Below are 16,172 nucleotides of genomic sequence, written 5' to 3'. Positions count from 1 at the left end.
GAGACTTTTAGTAAAGATCAAGAAGCATTGTCATATACACCTGATCAAAACATTATTTGAAAGTGCAGTTTTATTTCATCCAGATGTAAGAAGCAGGTACAGCCGTTGGTGTTGATATTATCTGTTTCTCACCACAGAAGAAACCAATATAAAACAGGTGCGAATCTTTGGAAAAACGCTCCACTTCACATTCTCACGAGTATTTACCACATACCACACTAAAAAGGAAATTTTTTATGTTTATTTCATTATTTTAAAATGCACACTTTGTCCAACAAATATTCTGAAATTCAGTGCATGGACACTGTGAGGTGAATGAGCAAATTGTATACACTCTTTTTAAATGCTGATTTGCTAGTGAGTTATTTTAACCTATGAATGAAACCTGATGCCAAAATAAGTGTATCGGCGTGTTTAGCAGCACAGGTCTTTGTGTTCTCATTTTAGCCCCGCCATACCGTATTTTGGCACAGCTCCCCTGAGAACAACACAAACGATGGAAAGATTCCACGGCGGGTGTGAAATCACATGACTGAAACTTGATAATCCTTTTCACTGGCTGGCTCAACTCACAGAGCTAGACAACATCAACATGCTTCCTACCCTCCTCACCACCATGCTTTTTACAAGTAAGTTGTAGACTTTATAGGGAAGCTAGCACAATTACTAACATTCGCAGCAATTATAAATCTCAAGTAAAGGCACTTCATTAAAACATCATAATTTACAATACTGCAATAACTGGACTGTTTTTGTCATTTGTTTTTAAATACATAGTACACTGTACTTTCTTAATGTAAATATAACAAAAATTACTGAGTATATTGGACAAGAAAATACTAGGCTATTTCAGTCTTTCTACTTCAGAATTATGTTTATTTCAATGTTTACATGCCATTCCTTGGTGAACATTGGTACTACATTTTGTTTAGTGTACAGTTCAAAAGTTTAGGGTTGGTCAATTTTTTAAATACAGTAAAACTAACATTCTTCAGTGTCACATAATGCTTCAGAAATCATTCTAATCTGCTGATTTGCAGCTCAATAAGCATTTCTTATTATTATCAGTGTTGAAAACAGCACAAAACTTTTGTGGAAACCATGATACTGATCCCAAACCTTTATAACTCTAATTTTTATAACCATGTATGCATACTAATACTAACTTTTCTGAGTCTTGTTCTCATCTCTAAAGTGGGATCAGATGCTATCCCTTTTGCCATCTTATCTCCACCATTTCATTTGAACACTGATCTCAACGGCTTGACCATCCTGGTGTGTGTGGTTCATGACATTCATCAGGGAGAGCTGGAGGTCGCCTGGATTTCTAGTGGCACCAGACGAACTAATCCAGCAGTCTCAAACTTACTCCAAGGACACAGTGGCATTCAGAGCTCAATGTCTGTTATATCTGTGCCCTCGAGTGAATGGATGTCCTATACCTGCTTTGTGAGTCACAGAGGCTCTGATCAACTCGTTCACAGACATTATGCTGGATTCCCAATGGAGACGACCGGTAAACTCTGTAATTATTGCAACATCATATATGTAAATATTAGTCACATATATGTTAACATTTGTTAACTACATTAGCTCACATGAGCTAACGGTGAAAAATACTTCTAAAGTATTTGTTAATCTTAGTTCATATTAACTTTAACATTGTATCGGCTAATATTATTTTATCCCTTATGAAAATGAACCATGGTTTTATTATATTAGAACTGTAGTAACCATGTTTTTTTGGTGGATTGATTACCATGTTTAACCACAGTTTTACTACAAATACCATGGTTAAACTAGTGTTGCTAGTGTTGTTAATTTTATTAAGGGATGGACCTGAGCTAACATGAACTACTGTAATAATGAACAGCTATTAACATTAACAAATATGAATAAATGCTGTAACAAAGATATTGCTCATTGTTATTAACTAAAGGGACTTAACTCAAATGTTACTGTTTTTCAGAAATGACTGACAATGAAGAAATGCTTGATACGTGTTTGGACCAACAAAGCAGTTTTTTGGAAGGTACAGAACATTTGTTAATCCTAAAAATTCATTTCTGTTTGTTTTGTACTCATTTTTCTGTACTGTTGCAGACGTCCGAGCAAACAGCAGTCTATTATTTGTTGAAGCTCTCAGAATTCTCCTCATCAAAATCACCATTTTCAACGTTTTAATGACAGTGCAGGCTGTCATAAAGTGGTAAGTGCTTATATTACTGCATATGCAGTGCCAGTAGTGAAATAATTTATACTCATTTTTCGCAATTAAACTGAAACCTGTCATACTTCTCGTCTGCAAAATTGCAGAGTTTCAAAAACAACTGTCACGGATGTCAGAGTTAATTGGATGTGCTGCTGGAGTTTTATAGCAGGAGGAGGAATTCCAGTTGATGCAAATGAGAATCTGGAATGTTGATGAGTGTCTCGATGAGCTGCAGACCAACATCACGCCGCAAGATGCAGGTGCTTCGATATGTGGGCAGATGAGCGAGATAGCTGCTCAAAACCACATCATGTACACAATACAACAAATGCACTGCGCTACAAGCTGCTTTTGTATGCCGTTGTCAAAAACAAAAGCTTTGAACGGCATTGTCAAGTCAGCATCCACTGCACTGTTGAACTCTTGATCTGTCTGACATGTTGCATGTGAATGTGATCATTGTGCATAATACTCTATCAAAGATTGAGACACTGTTTCATTTTATTTTGGGGGAGTTGTGAATGTGACGTCAGTGCTTCATCAAGATTTTTTGCCATTTATTTTTTGGAGCATGAATGTTCACATTTTGTTTTAATTGCACTTCTGCTCAAATTGTTTTTGAAAGTCTCTTATGTGTTCACCAAGGCTGCATGTATTTGATCAAAACACAGTAAAGCAGTAATATTCTGAAATATTATTAACATTTAAAATACCTGTTTTCTATCTGAATATATTTTCTAATTTATTTCTGTAATGGCAAGGCTGTATTTCCAGCAGCCTCCAGTCTTCGGTGTCACGTGATTCTTCAGAAATCATTCTAATTTGCTGTTTCAGGAAACATTTCTTACTATTATACATTTCAAAAACAGCTGTGCTGCTTAATATTGTTGTGGAAACTGCACTACATTTTTCACAATTCTTTGATGAATAAAAAAGTTAAAAAGAACAGCATTTATTTGACAGAAATATTTTGTAATATTATTTGAGTCTTTACTGTCACTTTTCATCAATTTAATGTGTCTTGCTGAATAAAAGCATTAATTTATGCTATAAAAAACAAAACATAATGACCCCTACATTTTGAAAAGTAGTGTATATTACAGAAAAATGCTGTTACTGAAAAATAGAAAAATGTTATTAAGGAGCACTTGACTTTGGAGAACTAAGAAGAACTTGATTGTTGTTTACAACTCTGCTATAGTGTTGTACAATGATACTTTTGGTCTGTTAGTGTTACTTGTACTGTTACATTGGCTTGTGTTCTTGCATTGGATGTAAGTATATGCTAAATGAATTAATGTAAATGTACATGCCAATGAATGTATATGGCAATTAATCATTACACCACAAATTAAATGTGTAAAAAATAAATAAAACCGGTGCATTTATGTATTTTTCATTTATTGTTTTAAATAACACATTTTTTCCTCTTTTTTTTTTTTTTTTTTTTTTTTAACAGCATCCGTACAATACTAAAACACTGATGTAACAATGGTGACCCACTAGGTGGCAGTACAATCACATCTCAAACGTTTTTCAACAGCAAGCGTATGGAGGGAGCTTAACTTCTCTAACAAGACACTATATTTCATAAATAATTCAAGTATAAACATTGAGCAGTCACTCTTCACAAAAACAATGTTCACAACAAAAGTAAGAGATCACGAGATCAAATGTGAAATGCAAAAACACAGGATGAAGGCTTTCCATTGCAGTTAGTTAATTGCACTCTGATGCCTTGTTCTGGTTTTTAAGAGGAAAAAAAAAAAAAATCCCACTGTACACTTTTTTAGGTCAATCGGCCAATTAAATGATCCTGTTTCGGATCCAGCCAATCATTGCCTGTGAAACTCCCAGTGTTCCAAATACAATCGATTACACTTGTCACAGTATTGTAGCAGGTCTTCAGCACTGGCAGTAGTTAAACAATGACGTCTCTACAGTAGCAAGTCTTGGTATTGAAACGTGCGTATCAGGAGTATGGCTTCCGTAGCAGTTGGACAGTTAGGCCCAGAAGGTATACAATTCGATTTCATCAAATGAATTGTGTGTCCATCAGGGCAAATGCCACACTCTAAGCAAATAGAGACATAAGTGTTTCTGAATATCCTTCATTTGCTTTGAAAGCTCTCTGAATGAAATCACTGCTGATGTGCAGTCAGCAAAAAAAAACACGGCTCAAGTTGCATTTCTGGCTGACGAAATAACGGTTAAAATGCTTGCTGGGCCAAAGAACAATTCCATTGAACATATTTCTGATTTGAGTCGATTGATGGCACTGGCTTGCGAAACATGACAATACCACACCATCGTTTTTGGCAAAATAAAACGTATACATCTGGCAAAAGATCTGATATGTGTGTTGCTTCTGCGTCATATCTTTGGTCAAGGATAAAACAAGGACTTGAAGGAACTTAACACTTTGAACATATAGTCAATATTTGTTTGGCAAAGGGACAAAGCTAATAAACGTAATCTTGTGAGAAGCCATTCTAGAGGATGCTACAAGTCTGACTAGGAATGAGACATGGCCCACTTTAGCACTTACGCAACATCCATTTTCCAGTTCGCTCACTGACTATGAAATTAGATGAAACTTTTAGCATAAATATTTTGGTGTCCCTAAAACGCACTCTTCAGGATTGATGTTTTGTGTTTGTACATTAGGTAGACTTTGTATCAAACTAAAATTATGATTGTCATTTATAAAATGGGCCGAAATTCCAATACCCAACAATTCCCATTTCAATTTCTGACTTAAGTGCACTTCAACCTACGTTTGCTGCGCTCGCCTGAATTCTTCACTTTGTTTTTGCTGATCAACGTGACTCGACAGTTGAGTACCAGAACTTAAAATACAGATAAAGTCTAGTCAACATGATCCTTCTTTAAACCTCTAGCACACAATCACTACGCCAGCCACATTGTGAAATATGTTTAACACGGTTCTACAGAGCAGGATGGTGAGGCAAGTACCATTTGTATAGAGACCTACAGAAAGAAAAAGCGCGGAGTGTTAGATTATTGAGCACTGGTTCCGTGGAACACTGTTTTCTAGTTGCAAAAACCAAAAAAAGAAAATAAAAATAAAGTGCTTCCATTAAGATTTCCTCTCCTGAAGACAAAAAACATGAAATATCAAAAAACTCACTCACAAAAATCTACAATATTCAGCTCTCCTGAAAACATGATTTACACAAAATGTACAGTCTAATGAAGGTTCGTATTCTAACATTCATTCTCCGCACAGACAGTATATACAAAGTACCTCAGAGTACTGACTTTTTACAGTCTGGTTTTCTTCTTCGAAACAGTTATCAAAACACTCTACACATTATAAAAGCACAGTGATGAGGAAGCCGGTTAGCAGTGCATTGAGGAGCAATGAAAACGGCCTCAGCCCAGTGGCTGAGTTAGGAAAAATATGCCAGTGCTCCCTCTTGGGGTGCAGAGTCTCCATGTCCTTTAGGGCACTGTAGGCGGCAGTGGTGAAGTTCGCATCTCCTGTGGTGAGCAGGTCAAACACGCAGGAGTGGAAATAGATGTCCTTAACCTCCAGTTGCTCCCTGCACTTCCTGGAGGCGCTTTCCAGGGTGAAGACCCCTCTCTGGGCTTCGACCCTTGCCTGCTGCTGAAAGCTGGCTTGCTGGAGGCCCAGCATGGGCAGCTGAAGGTGTCCCTCTTGGTCGATGCGTTCTGACATGGGACAACCGTTCATGCAAAGCTGCAGGTCCTGCGTTTCGTCGAAGGCCATGGCGAGCTCTTCCGGCATTCGCACGGCTAGCGTCAGATAATGGCCCTGCTGGCGTACGATGATGGTGACACCGATGTATGCGGCGTGGATCTCTACGTGCCGACCCGGTGACTTCTCCAGGATCCAGATGCTGCGGGTCTCGCTATCGCCCCCACTGATGGTGCCATCCACAAAAGCAGCTGGAAGGTCGTCTGTTACGGCCTGGTAGACCTTCTGGTCCGTGCATTCTTGGTATGGTTTGAAGATTATTGTGATCTTAAAAGAAGCACAGAGAACATAGTTCAAATCTACAATATTCACCATATCTATTTTCTGAATACATGTTATTGATCTTATTGTGACGATTCAGTCATGCATATGTTTTCATTTTTCTTTTTAAATCAAATTGTCACAACTAGATCTTCTGGTGAAACAACAGACTGCTGGATTATACCAATCATTTAGTCTGCTTGACTTTTTCAATAATCTGGTTCACTCTAATATATCAAAGTTCAGAAGAAACGATCTGGTGTTACTTCTATTTATTGCAGCTTTGACGGTGAAGTTAAAATATTCTGCACCAATAGCTGAGAATAGCTGATTTGCTTTTTATGACCAATATCAATACGGATACACTTTTTTTCTTATTGTTTTCCTTTTTTTTAAACACAAAAATAAATGACCAAAAGATAACAATAAAAACATACAAACATATTATGCATTATTATTATTAATACTGTATACTGATTAAATGTAAAAGTTATTAATGCTTTTTTATTGGTTTTATTTTATTGTATCAGTATATCTGTACTTATATCTGTACTTCTGTAATAACAAATGGGAATTGCCAAAATAATGACTGTTTTCAAACTGGTTTCCTGAACATTGTCCATATCTGCCATTAGCTGGACAAATAGATAGTCTCGCCACAAACACATGCCATTGGTTGAGTCAATGTTGCTCTGTTGGTGTGGTCAACAAATAGAGGAATGTTTTGATAGCACCACAGTGTTAGTTTTTGGAGCCACAGTGTTAGTTTTTGGAGCAATCAACCTACAAATGGCCTTTTTACTCTCTGCATATTAGACTGGGATAGGAGAATGTTTATTAATGCTGAAAATAATAACACAATTCACCTGTAAAGGACAAAAGCGATTTTATGGCCGAAACTTAAAATTAGAATTACAGTACATTATCGTGGTAAAACAGGAAGATCTGTATACGGCAGTTGTGTAGAATATTACATGTATTTACAGATCCGCAAACCCTTTCACCTTGTAAGTGTCAACCATAAAATGCAGCCAGTATACAGTCCTTATACTGTGAAACTCTAAGACTTGTGGGAAGCAAAAGCACTGGCTAACAAGAAGTGTGGCGTTACATTAGCGGCGGATGAATAGCAGCTTTGTACACAGGACAAAGATGAAAAATGATGACCAGTTGGCCATAAGGTGAGGCAGCTGAAAAGGCCTCAGTTAAGCAGTGTGTGCTAATAATTACTTGCAAATGTTTAATAATGGCTCCCCACCTTCAAGGTCAAGGGGTCAAACGAGAGGTAATTAGCATCGGCAGCCAAACTTAGCATTTGAAGCCACATCTGTCCACTGATAAGCTCAACTGTTTAAACTTGAGAAAGAAAAGCAAGTATCTGACGAATGCTGTCTGCTCAGGCTGTAATATTCAGAAGCTTCCAGCTACTTCAGGTTATAAAAATCTGTAAACGTGATCGCCAGCAGTCAATATTCTGCATCAGCACATTTGAAATGGGTGTGTGTAAGCGGGTTTGTTTTGAGTGTTTGACTATAAGCCCCACACTTGGAAAAATTAAGACAGAGGCTTCTTTCAAACTGACCTTATTATGGGTCACGCCACAGTGCAGGCTTCATTCAGTCATTAATGATATTAGAATTTCACAGACACGTTGGTCACAAGTGTTAATCATAAGACTACAGCTGTTTGCTTTGTTTAACTTGCACCTGTGAATACTTGGTCAGAGTTGAAAGTTGTAAGTCTTATCTGCTTTCTGCAGCTCTTTCTGATAATCTTATCCATATAGTCTTATATATAGAGACATCATACACTTCAAACAAAGATAAAAACAATTCAACATTGCACAATGTGCAAACATTTTTTCATTTTTATCAGAAATAAAAAAACTAAGAAATGTGATATGTTTAGGATCAAATTCGGCTAAAAATTTTCAAGCTGTGAAATAATAACGAACAATACATTTTCAGGATCTATTTGACTTGGTTAATGTTAATTTCTACAAATATTACTATATTTTGAACATTTCAGTTTGTATAAAATAACATTTTGAATTAATGCAAATTAGCAATGAACAAGAAATGATCAAATTAACCTAGATTAATAACTCATGTAAAGAAAACATTACGAACCAGTGTTATTTTAGTATAATTCATATACTATTTTAGTGTTTATTAATACTTTAACATCATTTATTTTTATATTTGCAATTTTCAATTTATGTTTATTCCATTTTATTAGTTTGTTTTTTATTTAGTTTTATTTGATTTCAGTTTAGTTTTATTAACTTTAGAACTTTAACTTACATTAACATTTTTAATTTTTGGTTTAGTTTAAGTCTGAGTTTTTCTTTCAGCTTTATTCAAATTAACGAAAAATATTTTAATAGTTTTAGTTAACAATAACAACATTGTGTCAAAGTGCTCAGCTAAAAACAGTTTAAAGGAAAACTACACATTTTAACATAAAACACGTGGTTCCAAAGCATTATGAAGATTTAAAAAAAAAAATGTTTTTGTTCATACCATGAAAGTAAGTGGGGCACAATGTTACTTTTAATTTCGATTTTAGCTTTAGTTAACATTACCAAAACTATAATGAGCTAAATTATAAAGTGGCGTCCTACAAACTTTTTATTTTTTATTTTTAGCAACATAAATATGCTCCATGCCTGAGACTAACTAATAAACTTTTTCCAAAGATATTAACAAATAATACTCCACATTAAAAAAGACAAAATAATTCTAGAATAAATAAGAAAACAACTCACCTTATTGGTTGCTGTGGCACTGGATCCGTACACCACTGGAACATTTGTGACCTGCACTGACAGGTAATTGTTATCAATGAGGGGCCATGCCCCTTCAACCTTACAGGTCTGAAAATGGTCTTTGAAAGTCCTAAGATGAGGGTCCCCAAACAGGCCACAGAACAGGTAGGTTGGTCGTGGGTGTTCTGGAGCCCCAGTCCCTGCTCCAGGCCGCGATGCTTGGTGATGGCGGCTGTGATAGTTGCATGGCTCAATGGGGATGACGGGATGGGTAGACGACGTGGGTCCGTCTTTGGAGCAGTTCCTCTGGCTCATGAGGTCACTGATGCCCAGCATTGCAGAGTGGAAGACCAGGTTTCCCCTGCAGCTCTTGGATGTGCGCTGGGTGCAGGCAGAATAGGCTCGCAGCGCCTTGCAGAACTCAGTATCAAAGCCATCCAGTGAAGGGTTAAGATGGGAAGTGAGAGATACGAATTCAGTGGTGCACTTCTGGATCCGGCACTGTGGAGTCTGGACCTGGCTCTCACCTGAGAAACGACACAAAGAATTTTCATTTCAGAAAACCAACTTGACATGTTTTTTTATAAATAATTCTAATCATACATATAATGATCAACTTGAATACACCTCTTCAATGATGAACATGTTTTTAATTTCATTTTAATATTTTTTTCAAAAAAGTCATCATGATACAACTGTCCTGATACCATAATAATAAAAAAAACTTATTAAATATTTTGACATGCTATTTTATTATTATTTATTTAAAAAAAACAATGAAGGACATTGAAGCAATCTTGATAATATTATTTATAATTGAAATAACTGCTCATCAAAGTCAGGTGGTGTAACTAAAGTTGTGTGGTACAAGCAAATTGCATCAACAAATACATAAAAATTGATAATTGTATCATAGAAAGGATCCATGACTGTCTCAAGGTCAATAAGCCTCTTAAAATATCAGACAATTTGGCTTTTTTAATGACAGTTAGCTCAGATTGTAAAATATAACATCATAAAAGTATATGATATTTTTTATGAATTCATGATATTTATAAAAATACACTTTACCTTAAAATGATATTTAAGAAACATTTTGTGTACACTCGTATGTATTCACATAGCAAGAAAAATATGTCATGACTTTTTACTTGATTGTTATACCACATAACATTTCAAGTTAAAAAAAATCTTGAAAGTGGTACAAAAGTGTTTCAAAACCATATGAAACCATTTGGCATACATTTTAAACTAGACATTTGAAAGAATACTGACTTAACCAGTTGAACACATAAACTATGAACAAAGGAGCACAAATACTCTAACATCCATTGTTGTTACTCATGTCATAAACCAGTTTAAACTGCTTAACCATAATAAGGTGTGCTAGTGGACTGCGTTTCCTCACGGCGTGACTCCATGTGTGTTTTACATTATGGTCTCGAAACATTAACAGTCGGCTCAACAAGGGTGTGAAACCTTCTGTTATCTACAAAGGAGAATGCTTATGGCCGCAATAAAATCAAATAAAACGGCACTTCAAATGAGAAAAAGAGCACAGGAGGCTTTTCTGCCCACAAAAAGCCAGCACATGTGCTTGTAAGCACAAAAGAGTCACGGCATGCAAACTACATGCAACTATTTACCTCAAAGCGTCATTAGGGTGTGGTCATATAGTGGCAATTAAAAGTGTTTTCTTCAAATACTACTTCACTTGGAGTTGGGCCAATAACACTTTTATGGTTTTATACTTGTTGTCAAAATACACTGAAGATCTTGTCGTCACGTCATGCGCCACCCCCAGTTAGCCACCAATGACATGGCACAAGCAGAACAACATCTCCTAGAGAAGGACAACAGCCTCCACACTGCATCACTTAGAGTCTTAATGCCTCACTTTTGAGTGCAGTCCAATTGCATTAGCTCAGAGAGAGGCCGTCCTAATCTGATATCAGCTGCAGCCTCTCCATTAACACGCTTGTGATGACTCTATCTTACACAGTCAGGGCCACCCATTTCTGCCTGCCACACCAATAACTCCGACCGCAGTGGATTCAAATGCATCTGATTTGATTATCAGATGACGCGGAGTGCTGTAGCGGATCGGCCGATCCGCGTTGCGCTGCAGTCGGCGCTGGAGGAGGAGGCGGCATGACAAAGCACGGGCTAGATTGGGTTTCAGTAACACGCTGTAAGACAATACGGTAGCCTGGTTGAAGCCATGTTGATGTTGTGCTAGAAAGACATTGGCTGGAAGGGAGAGAAAAAAGGCAGTCCCCACTCCCATCCACCTCCCGCTGTGTTTTATCAGGCAAGGCTCCAGTGACATCTGTACCAGAACAAAAAAACTCAAATACTTGGCAAGGCATGCAAGACAAAGCCATCTCCGGCACATTCCCATTTATAGTCCGAGCGGATGCTCGAAGCAGATGCGCACCAAGTAATATCCAACAAACAGCCGTTTGCTCGAAAATAAAGAATCGTGACCCTGGTAAATGGGCAAAGGTATGAAACCACAAAGGCCGTGCTGCGAACGTAACCGCATTAGGTAGGTATGTCCTACATATCACAGAGAAACAGAGAGGCTTTTCATGGAGCCCAAATGTGACCTCGCCATCCATCGAATGCATGTGCCTCCATTGTTTCTCTCAGCAGCGTGGCGTGAGGTGTTGGGAAGGCTGTCTGTTTTTAAATCTATGATATTTTGTAAGGAATGGGGTGGAATCTGGGTGGAAACTCTACACGTGTGCGCTTTTAGTGCATGAACTAAAGCGACAAATCTGCCACCCATCCATAATCCAATTCACAGCAACCCTGGACAAGAGTTGTTTTTGCAGATCTCTTGATGAAACGCAATTAGCTCGTCACCTGACAATCCCCTTAAAATCTCGTGCAACTGAAGTCCAAGTCATACCCTCAAAAGAGCAGAATAAATCTTCTGTGAAAAACACTTGCGAGGAACTTCTTAGGGGACCCCCAGTTGGGGTATGGCAAGCTGTTTTAACTTTTATTCCTTCTCAGGATATGAATTCTCGATATCAACAATTCAGTTTTTACTAGTTAAAATGCTAATTCTTGATATCAGGAATTAGATTTCTACTAGTAACAATGGCTATTTTGATATCAGCAATTGCATTTTCACTAGTAAAAATTTTAATTTTTGATATCAACAATTAAATTTTCCCTAGTTAAAATGCTAATTGTTGATAATTAAATTGTTGATATCTGTAATTGTATTTTCACTAGTTAAATGTCACCATGGCTGCCATTCAAAATCAATTGTTGATATCAAGAATTAATTTCTTACTAGTTGAAATTCCAATTTCACATATCTGAAATGCAATTCTTACTAGTAAAAATGTCTATTCTTGATATCAACAATTTAGTTCTTGATATCAACAATTTAATTGTCACTAGTGACAATGTTAATTTCTGATATCAAGAATTAAATTGTTGCTATCAGAAATTACCCTCCCAATTGTTGATATCACAAATACATTTTCAGATATCAGAAATGAACATTGTCACTAGTGACAATTAAATTGTTTATATCAAGAATAGACATTTTTACTAGTAAGAATTGCATTTCTGATATGTGAAATTGGAATTTCAACTAGTAAGAAATTAATTCTTGATATCAACAATTGATTTTGAATGGCAGCCATGGTGACATTTAACTAGTGAAAATACAATTACAGATATCAACAATTTAATTCTTGATATCAACAATTAGCATTTTAACTAGTGAAAATGTAATTGTTGATATCAAGAATTAACATTGTAACTAGTGGAAATGCAATTGCTGATATCAAAAATAGCCATTGTTACTAGTAGAAATCTAATTCCTGATATCAAGAATTAGCATTTTAACTAGTAAAAACTGAATTGTTGATATCAAGAATTCATATCCTGAGAAGGAATAAAAGTCAAAACGGCTTGCCATAGTTGGGGGCAGCAGATCCTAAGCTAGTACTGGCAGATGAGGGAAAAGAGAAAAAAAATCACACTTTGTGTTAGAATGTCTCAGTGTCCTGACAAATGTTTAACCTAAACACTGAAATGCCAGCAATCTAAAGGAGGAATCATTTGAATGACTTTTAAAGGGGTTTAATGTAAGGCAAATCCTAAAATACCCAATAAATCTATAATATTAAAAACTAAACATTAGATCAATAAAATATTAAAACATAAACCACTTTTAGAGTGCATATTATTCCTCTAAAGAACACACAGGCATAGTAAATCACAGGATGGAGAAAACACTATGTTTGTTTCACAGGTTCAGTTCATTTCTGCGATCCTGTTACTGGGGTGATCCGTCTCGTTTTGAGCACAGTGAACACCCTTGTTGCTATTAAGTTCGTTGGAAATATTTTCTCAGGGTGGCCGGCCGTTTTAGCAGCCATTCTCAGCTGTAGAGGGGCCCAAAGAGTGTGTGCGGAGTGAAATTTCAAGATGTGGAATTTGGCCAGGGCAGAGAGGTCAACAGGCCCACGCCTTCTCCAGGAGTCAACGTGAAGAGCTGGAGAAAGCAGGGGGTTTACAAGACTCAATGTCTAAATGACATCTCCAGCCTTAAATTCTGAGCACATACTGTGTTGCATTGAACTTTGGAATCTGGTTTAATATGCTTGTTTGTCAGCATTTCATTTTTGTTCTTATTTGTAGCTTCAAGCTTTTCATAACTTTGCTTCAGAATAAGATAAAAATAGAAATCAATCAAAATTTTAGTAAGTATTAGTAAGATTTATCTCAGTAAACCTATTAAAAAGTTTTAAAAGGCACCTTTTTACAGATAGTCTGTAAAATCATACAATCATTAAACAATAAAGCACTATTCCAGACATGAGAAAAGACAGAGCGAGAAAGAGAACAAAAAAAAAGAAAAAGAAAAAAAGAATCTGAACAGCCGCAACTGTCTCTCGCTTCTGCCAAGATTATAATCCAATCAAATACCACCAAGGGGTAGATGTATATTTGGGACTAAACCAATTGAGAGACGATAGAGACAGATTTAATAACCAAAGATGAAAAAAAAAAAAAAACAGTTGCTAAAAAAAAATTTACTCTGTTTTGTATGCATGTTTTCTTAAATCCTACATTCCTTATTTCCACATTATTTTGTTACCAAATGAAACATTCAAAATATATCACAGATCTCTATATATTATAACTTTTGAATATTGCAGCTGAAAAAACTGAAGCCTATCAAGCCTTATACAATTAAGAGCATGAAAGGGATAGTGACACTTGGAACAGTCACACTAAGTAAATTTCATGCTCATACTAATAATTTTATGTAAAATTTTACTTATTTCTCCTGAAACTATGTTTAAAACTAATATATATATTTAGGTTGGGCCGTATCAATTTTTTCCCCTCATTGAAGAATATATGTGCGCAAAGTGCGTAATGCTTGACTGCCCGGGGTCCATGTTAAATTAATTATGAAGGTGTGACTACTCAATGGACACCCAGCAGCATTCCATATCCTCTTAATTCACAATGGCATTAACACAGTCTACGGCCAGGACACCCAAAGTGGAGCACTTGACAAGGTGCCAAGTGAAAACAGGGCACCAAATGTGTAGTATTCCCAGTCTCCTGCTCAGAAGCCAACCCAATTTCAACAAAATCATTTATGACTGTCCAAACTGGTCACCAAAACAACTGGAATTAGTAAAGAAATACATAAACATAAACAAACAAATCTTTGTGCTTACTATAACTGAGGTGTATTTTAATTCTTTTAAAAACACTTATCAATACCGCAAACCCCTAAATAAATAATAAAATAGTTCAAAATCTAGATGAATATGAACATATCATGCCATCACAAAAACAAACAACAAATAAAACCGAATCAAACAATCACCCATGAATACGACTCGAAATTAATTAATATTATGATCAGTCATAAATATTTAATTTCCTTTGAAAAGCAACCAATCCAATCAAGCGCAAGAGGGACGCGTAGATCAATGCACTACATTTATTGGAAATAAAGCTACAATAACTCTGCAAGAAGAAGACACGGATGAAGGACACTGCCTCAGACGGTAAAACGGTCACATAAAGAACTAATCCACTTTTTTTCTGAGGATATATCTGAATATTAACTGTCATAATATAGCACGCAAATCCAATCCTAGATTTATACAAGCAAGAATTAAACATCCTCTCAAGACAAAATCTACTTTTTAAAGGTGTTTTAATATATATTTAACTTGTTTACGTTCAATGAATCATGCATAAAGTGTTGAGACAGTGTTTACCGATGTGAGTGAGAGAGGAGAGGGTGCACAGCACTAGCAGATGTAGTAGCGGAGAGATGAGGCGCTCAGCCCCGGGGTAGTAAGATCCTGCTCTCCCCATACCCATCCATCCAGAGAGACTCAAGAGTACTCCACGGGTCAAGAGATCGGGCCTCGCTTCTCCGGACTTCACCTAACGTAGGGATGCGTAACTCTCTTAAAACGCAACTACTTTTAGGTAACACAAACCGTCCATAAGAGAAACAAAGTAGTGATTTCGGCAAGTCCGATCCAAAACACTTCTTCCAGGAGCACGGGAGAAGAGTGCTATTTAATTTGTATTCGGTGAAGATAATCAGTCCCAAAGAATTCTGTTAACGTGCTAAAATTAATCTGCGCCCCGCAATCGCCCGATTCATGTTGCCTACACATCAGATTTCTCCGCCACAAGGAAATCTAGCCCCGTCTTTCCCCAATGATCGATAGTGAATCAACCTAACCCAGAGTTTAGCGGAAACACCGCCCACACAGACGCACAAACCCCGCCCCCTAAACCATACACCCCAGCCGCAGATTGACAGCAAAGCTCTCACTTTCAACTGGGAGAAAAATAGATGCAGTGGTCCTGAGGTGTTTTTTGTTTCCTTCATATTTTTGAGAATAAAACGAACTCAGCTGGCTATCAGGACAAAATAATACCATAAGAACATCTCATACACTGACAACATGCTGTCTCTCTCTCTCTCTGTGTGTGTGTGTGTGTGTGTGTGTGCATGTCTATGTGGTTTATGAGGACACAAATTTGTATAATGACATGGGTATGACAGAGGTATTACAATATGAAGGTGGTTTATGAGGACACTGCCTATGTCCCCGTAATTCAAAAGGCTTAAAAAACATACTAAATGGTGTTTTTTTTTCATCTAAAAATACACA

General features: G+C 36.7%; 2 protein-coding genes across 2 annotated transcripts; one reads left to right on the top strand and one right to left on the bottom strand.

The window, feature by feature from the left end:
- Positions 1-560: 560 nt before the first annotated feature.
- LOC306871147 (uncharacterized protein) lies at positions 561-3,591 on the top strand. The gene is made up of 5 exons (XM_079418866.1): positions 561-629; positions 1,196-1,516; positions 1,970-2,032; positions 2,104-2,209; positions 2,317-3,591. Coding segments are annotated over exons 1-5 (528 nt in total). The 5' UTR covers positions 561-592; the 3' UTR covers positions 2,318-3,591.
- Positions 3,592-3,666: 75 nt separating this feature from the next.
- On the bottom strand, positions 3,667-15,728 carry LOC306871525 (repulsive guidance molecule B-like). Its single transcript, XM_079419540.1, has 3 exons — positions 15,258-15,728; positions 8,983-9,509; positions 3,667-6,221 (listed from the first exon to the last, which is right to left on the bottom strand). Exons 1-3 carry the CDS (start codon positions 15,361-15,363, stop codon positions 5,547-5,549), a joined length of 1,308 nt encoding a protein of 435 aa, XP_079275666.1. The 5' UTR covers positions 15,364-15,728; the 3' UTR covers positions 3,667-5,546.
- Positions 15,729-16,172: the final 444 nt, after the last annotated feature.

The sequence above is a fragment of the Barbus barbus genome (genome assembly GCF_936440315.1).
Source record: "Barbus barbus genome assembly, chromosome: 6".
NCBI lineage: Eukaryota > Metazoa > Chordata > Actinopteri > Cypriniformes > Cyprinidae > Barbus > Barbus barbus.
The sequence above is the reverse complement of the archived record's forward strand: the minus strand, read 5'-3'. Positions and strand labels throughout refer to the sequence as shown.

Coding starts and splice junctions, on each gene's coding strand:
- LOC306871525 (XM_079419540.1), bottom strand. CDS start 15,363: ATGGGTATGGGGAGAGCAGGATCTTACTACCCCGGGGCTGAGCGCCTC. Junction 9,510..15,257: donor CTCCTCTCTCACTCACATCG/GTAAACACTGTC, acceptor GTCGTTTCTCAG/GTGAGAGCCAGGTCCAGACT. Junction 6,222..8,982: donor GTGCCACAGCAACCAATAAG/GTGAGTTGTTTT, acceptor GCTTCTTTTAAG/ATCACAATAATCTTCAAACC.
- LOC306871147 (XM_079418866.1), top strand. CDS start 593: ATGCTTCCTACCCTCCTCACCACCATGCTTTTTACAA. Junction 630..1,195: donor CACCACCATGCTTTTTACAA/GTAAGTTGTAGA, acceptor TCATCTCTAAAG/TGGGATCAGATGCTATCCCT. Junction 1,517..1,969: donor ATTCCCAATGGAGACGACCG/GTAAACTCTGTA, acceptor ACTGTTTTTCAG/AAATGACTGACAATGAAGAA.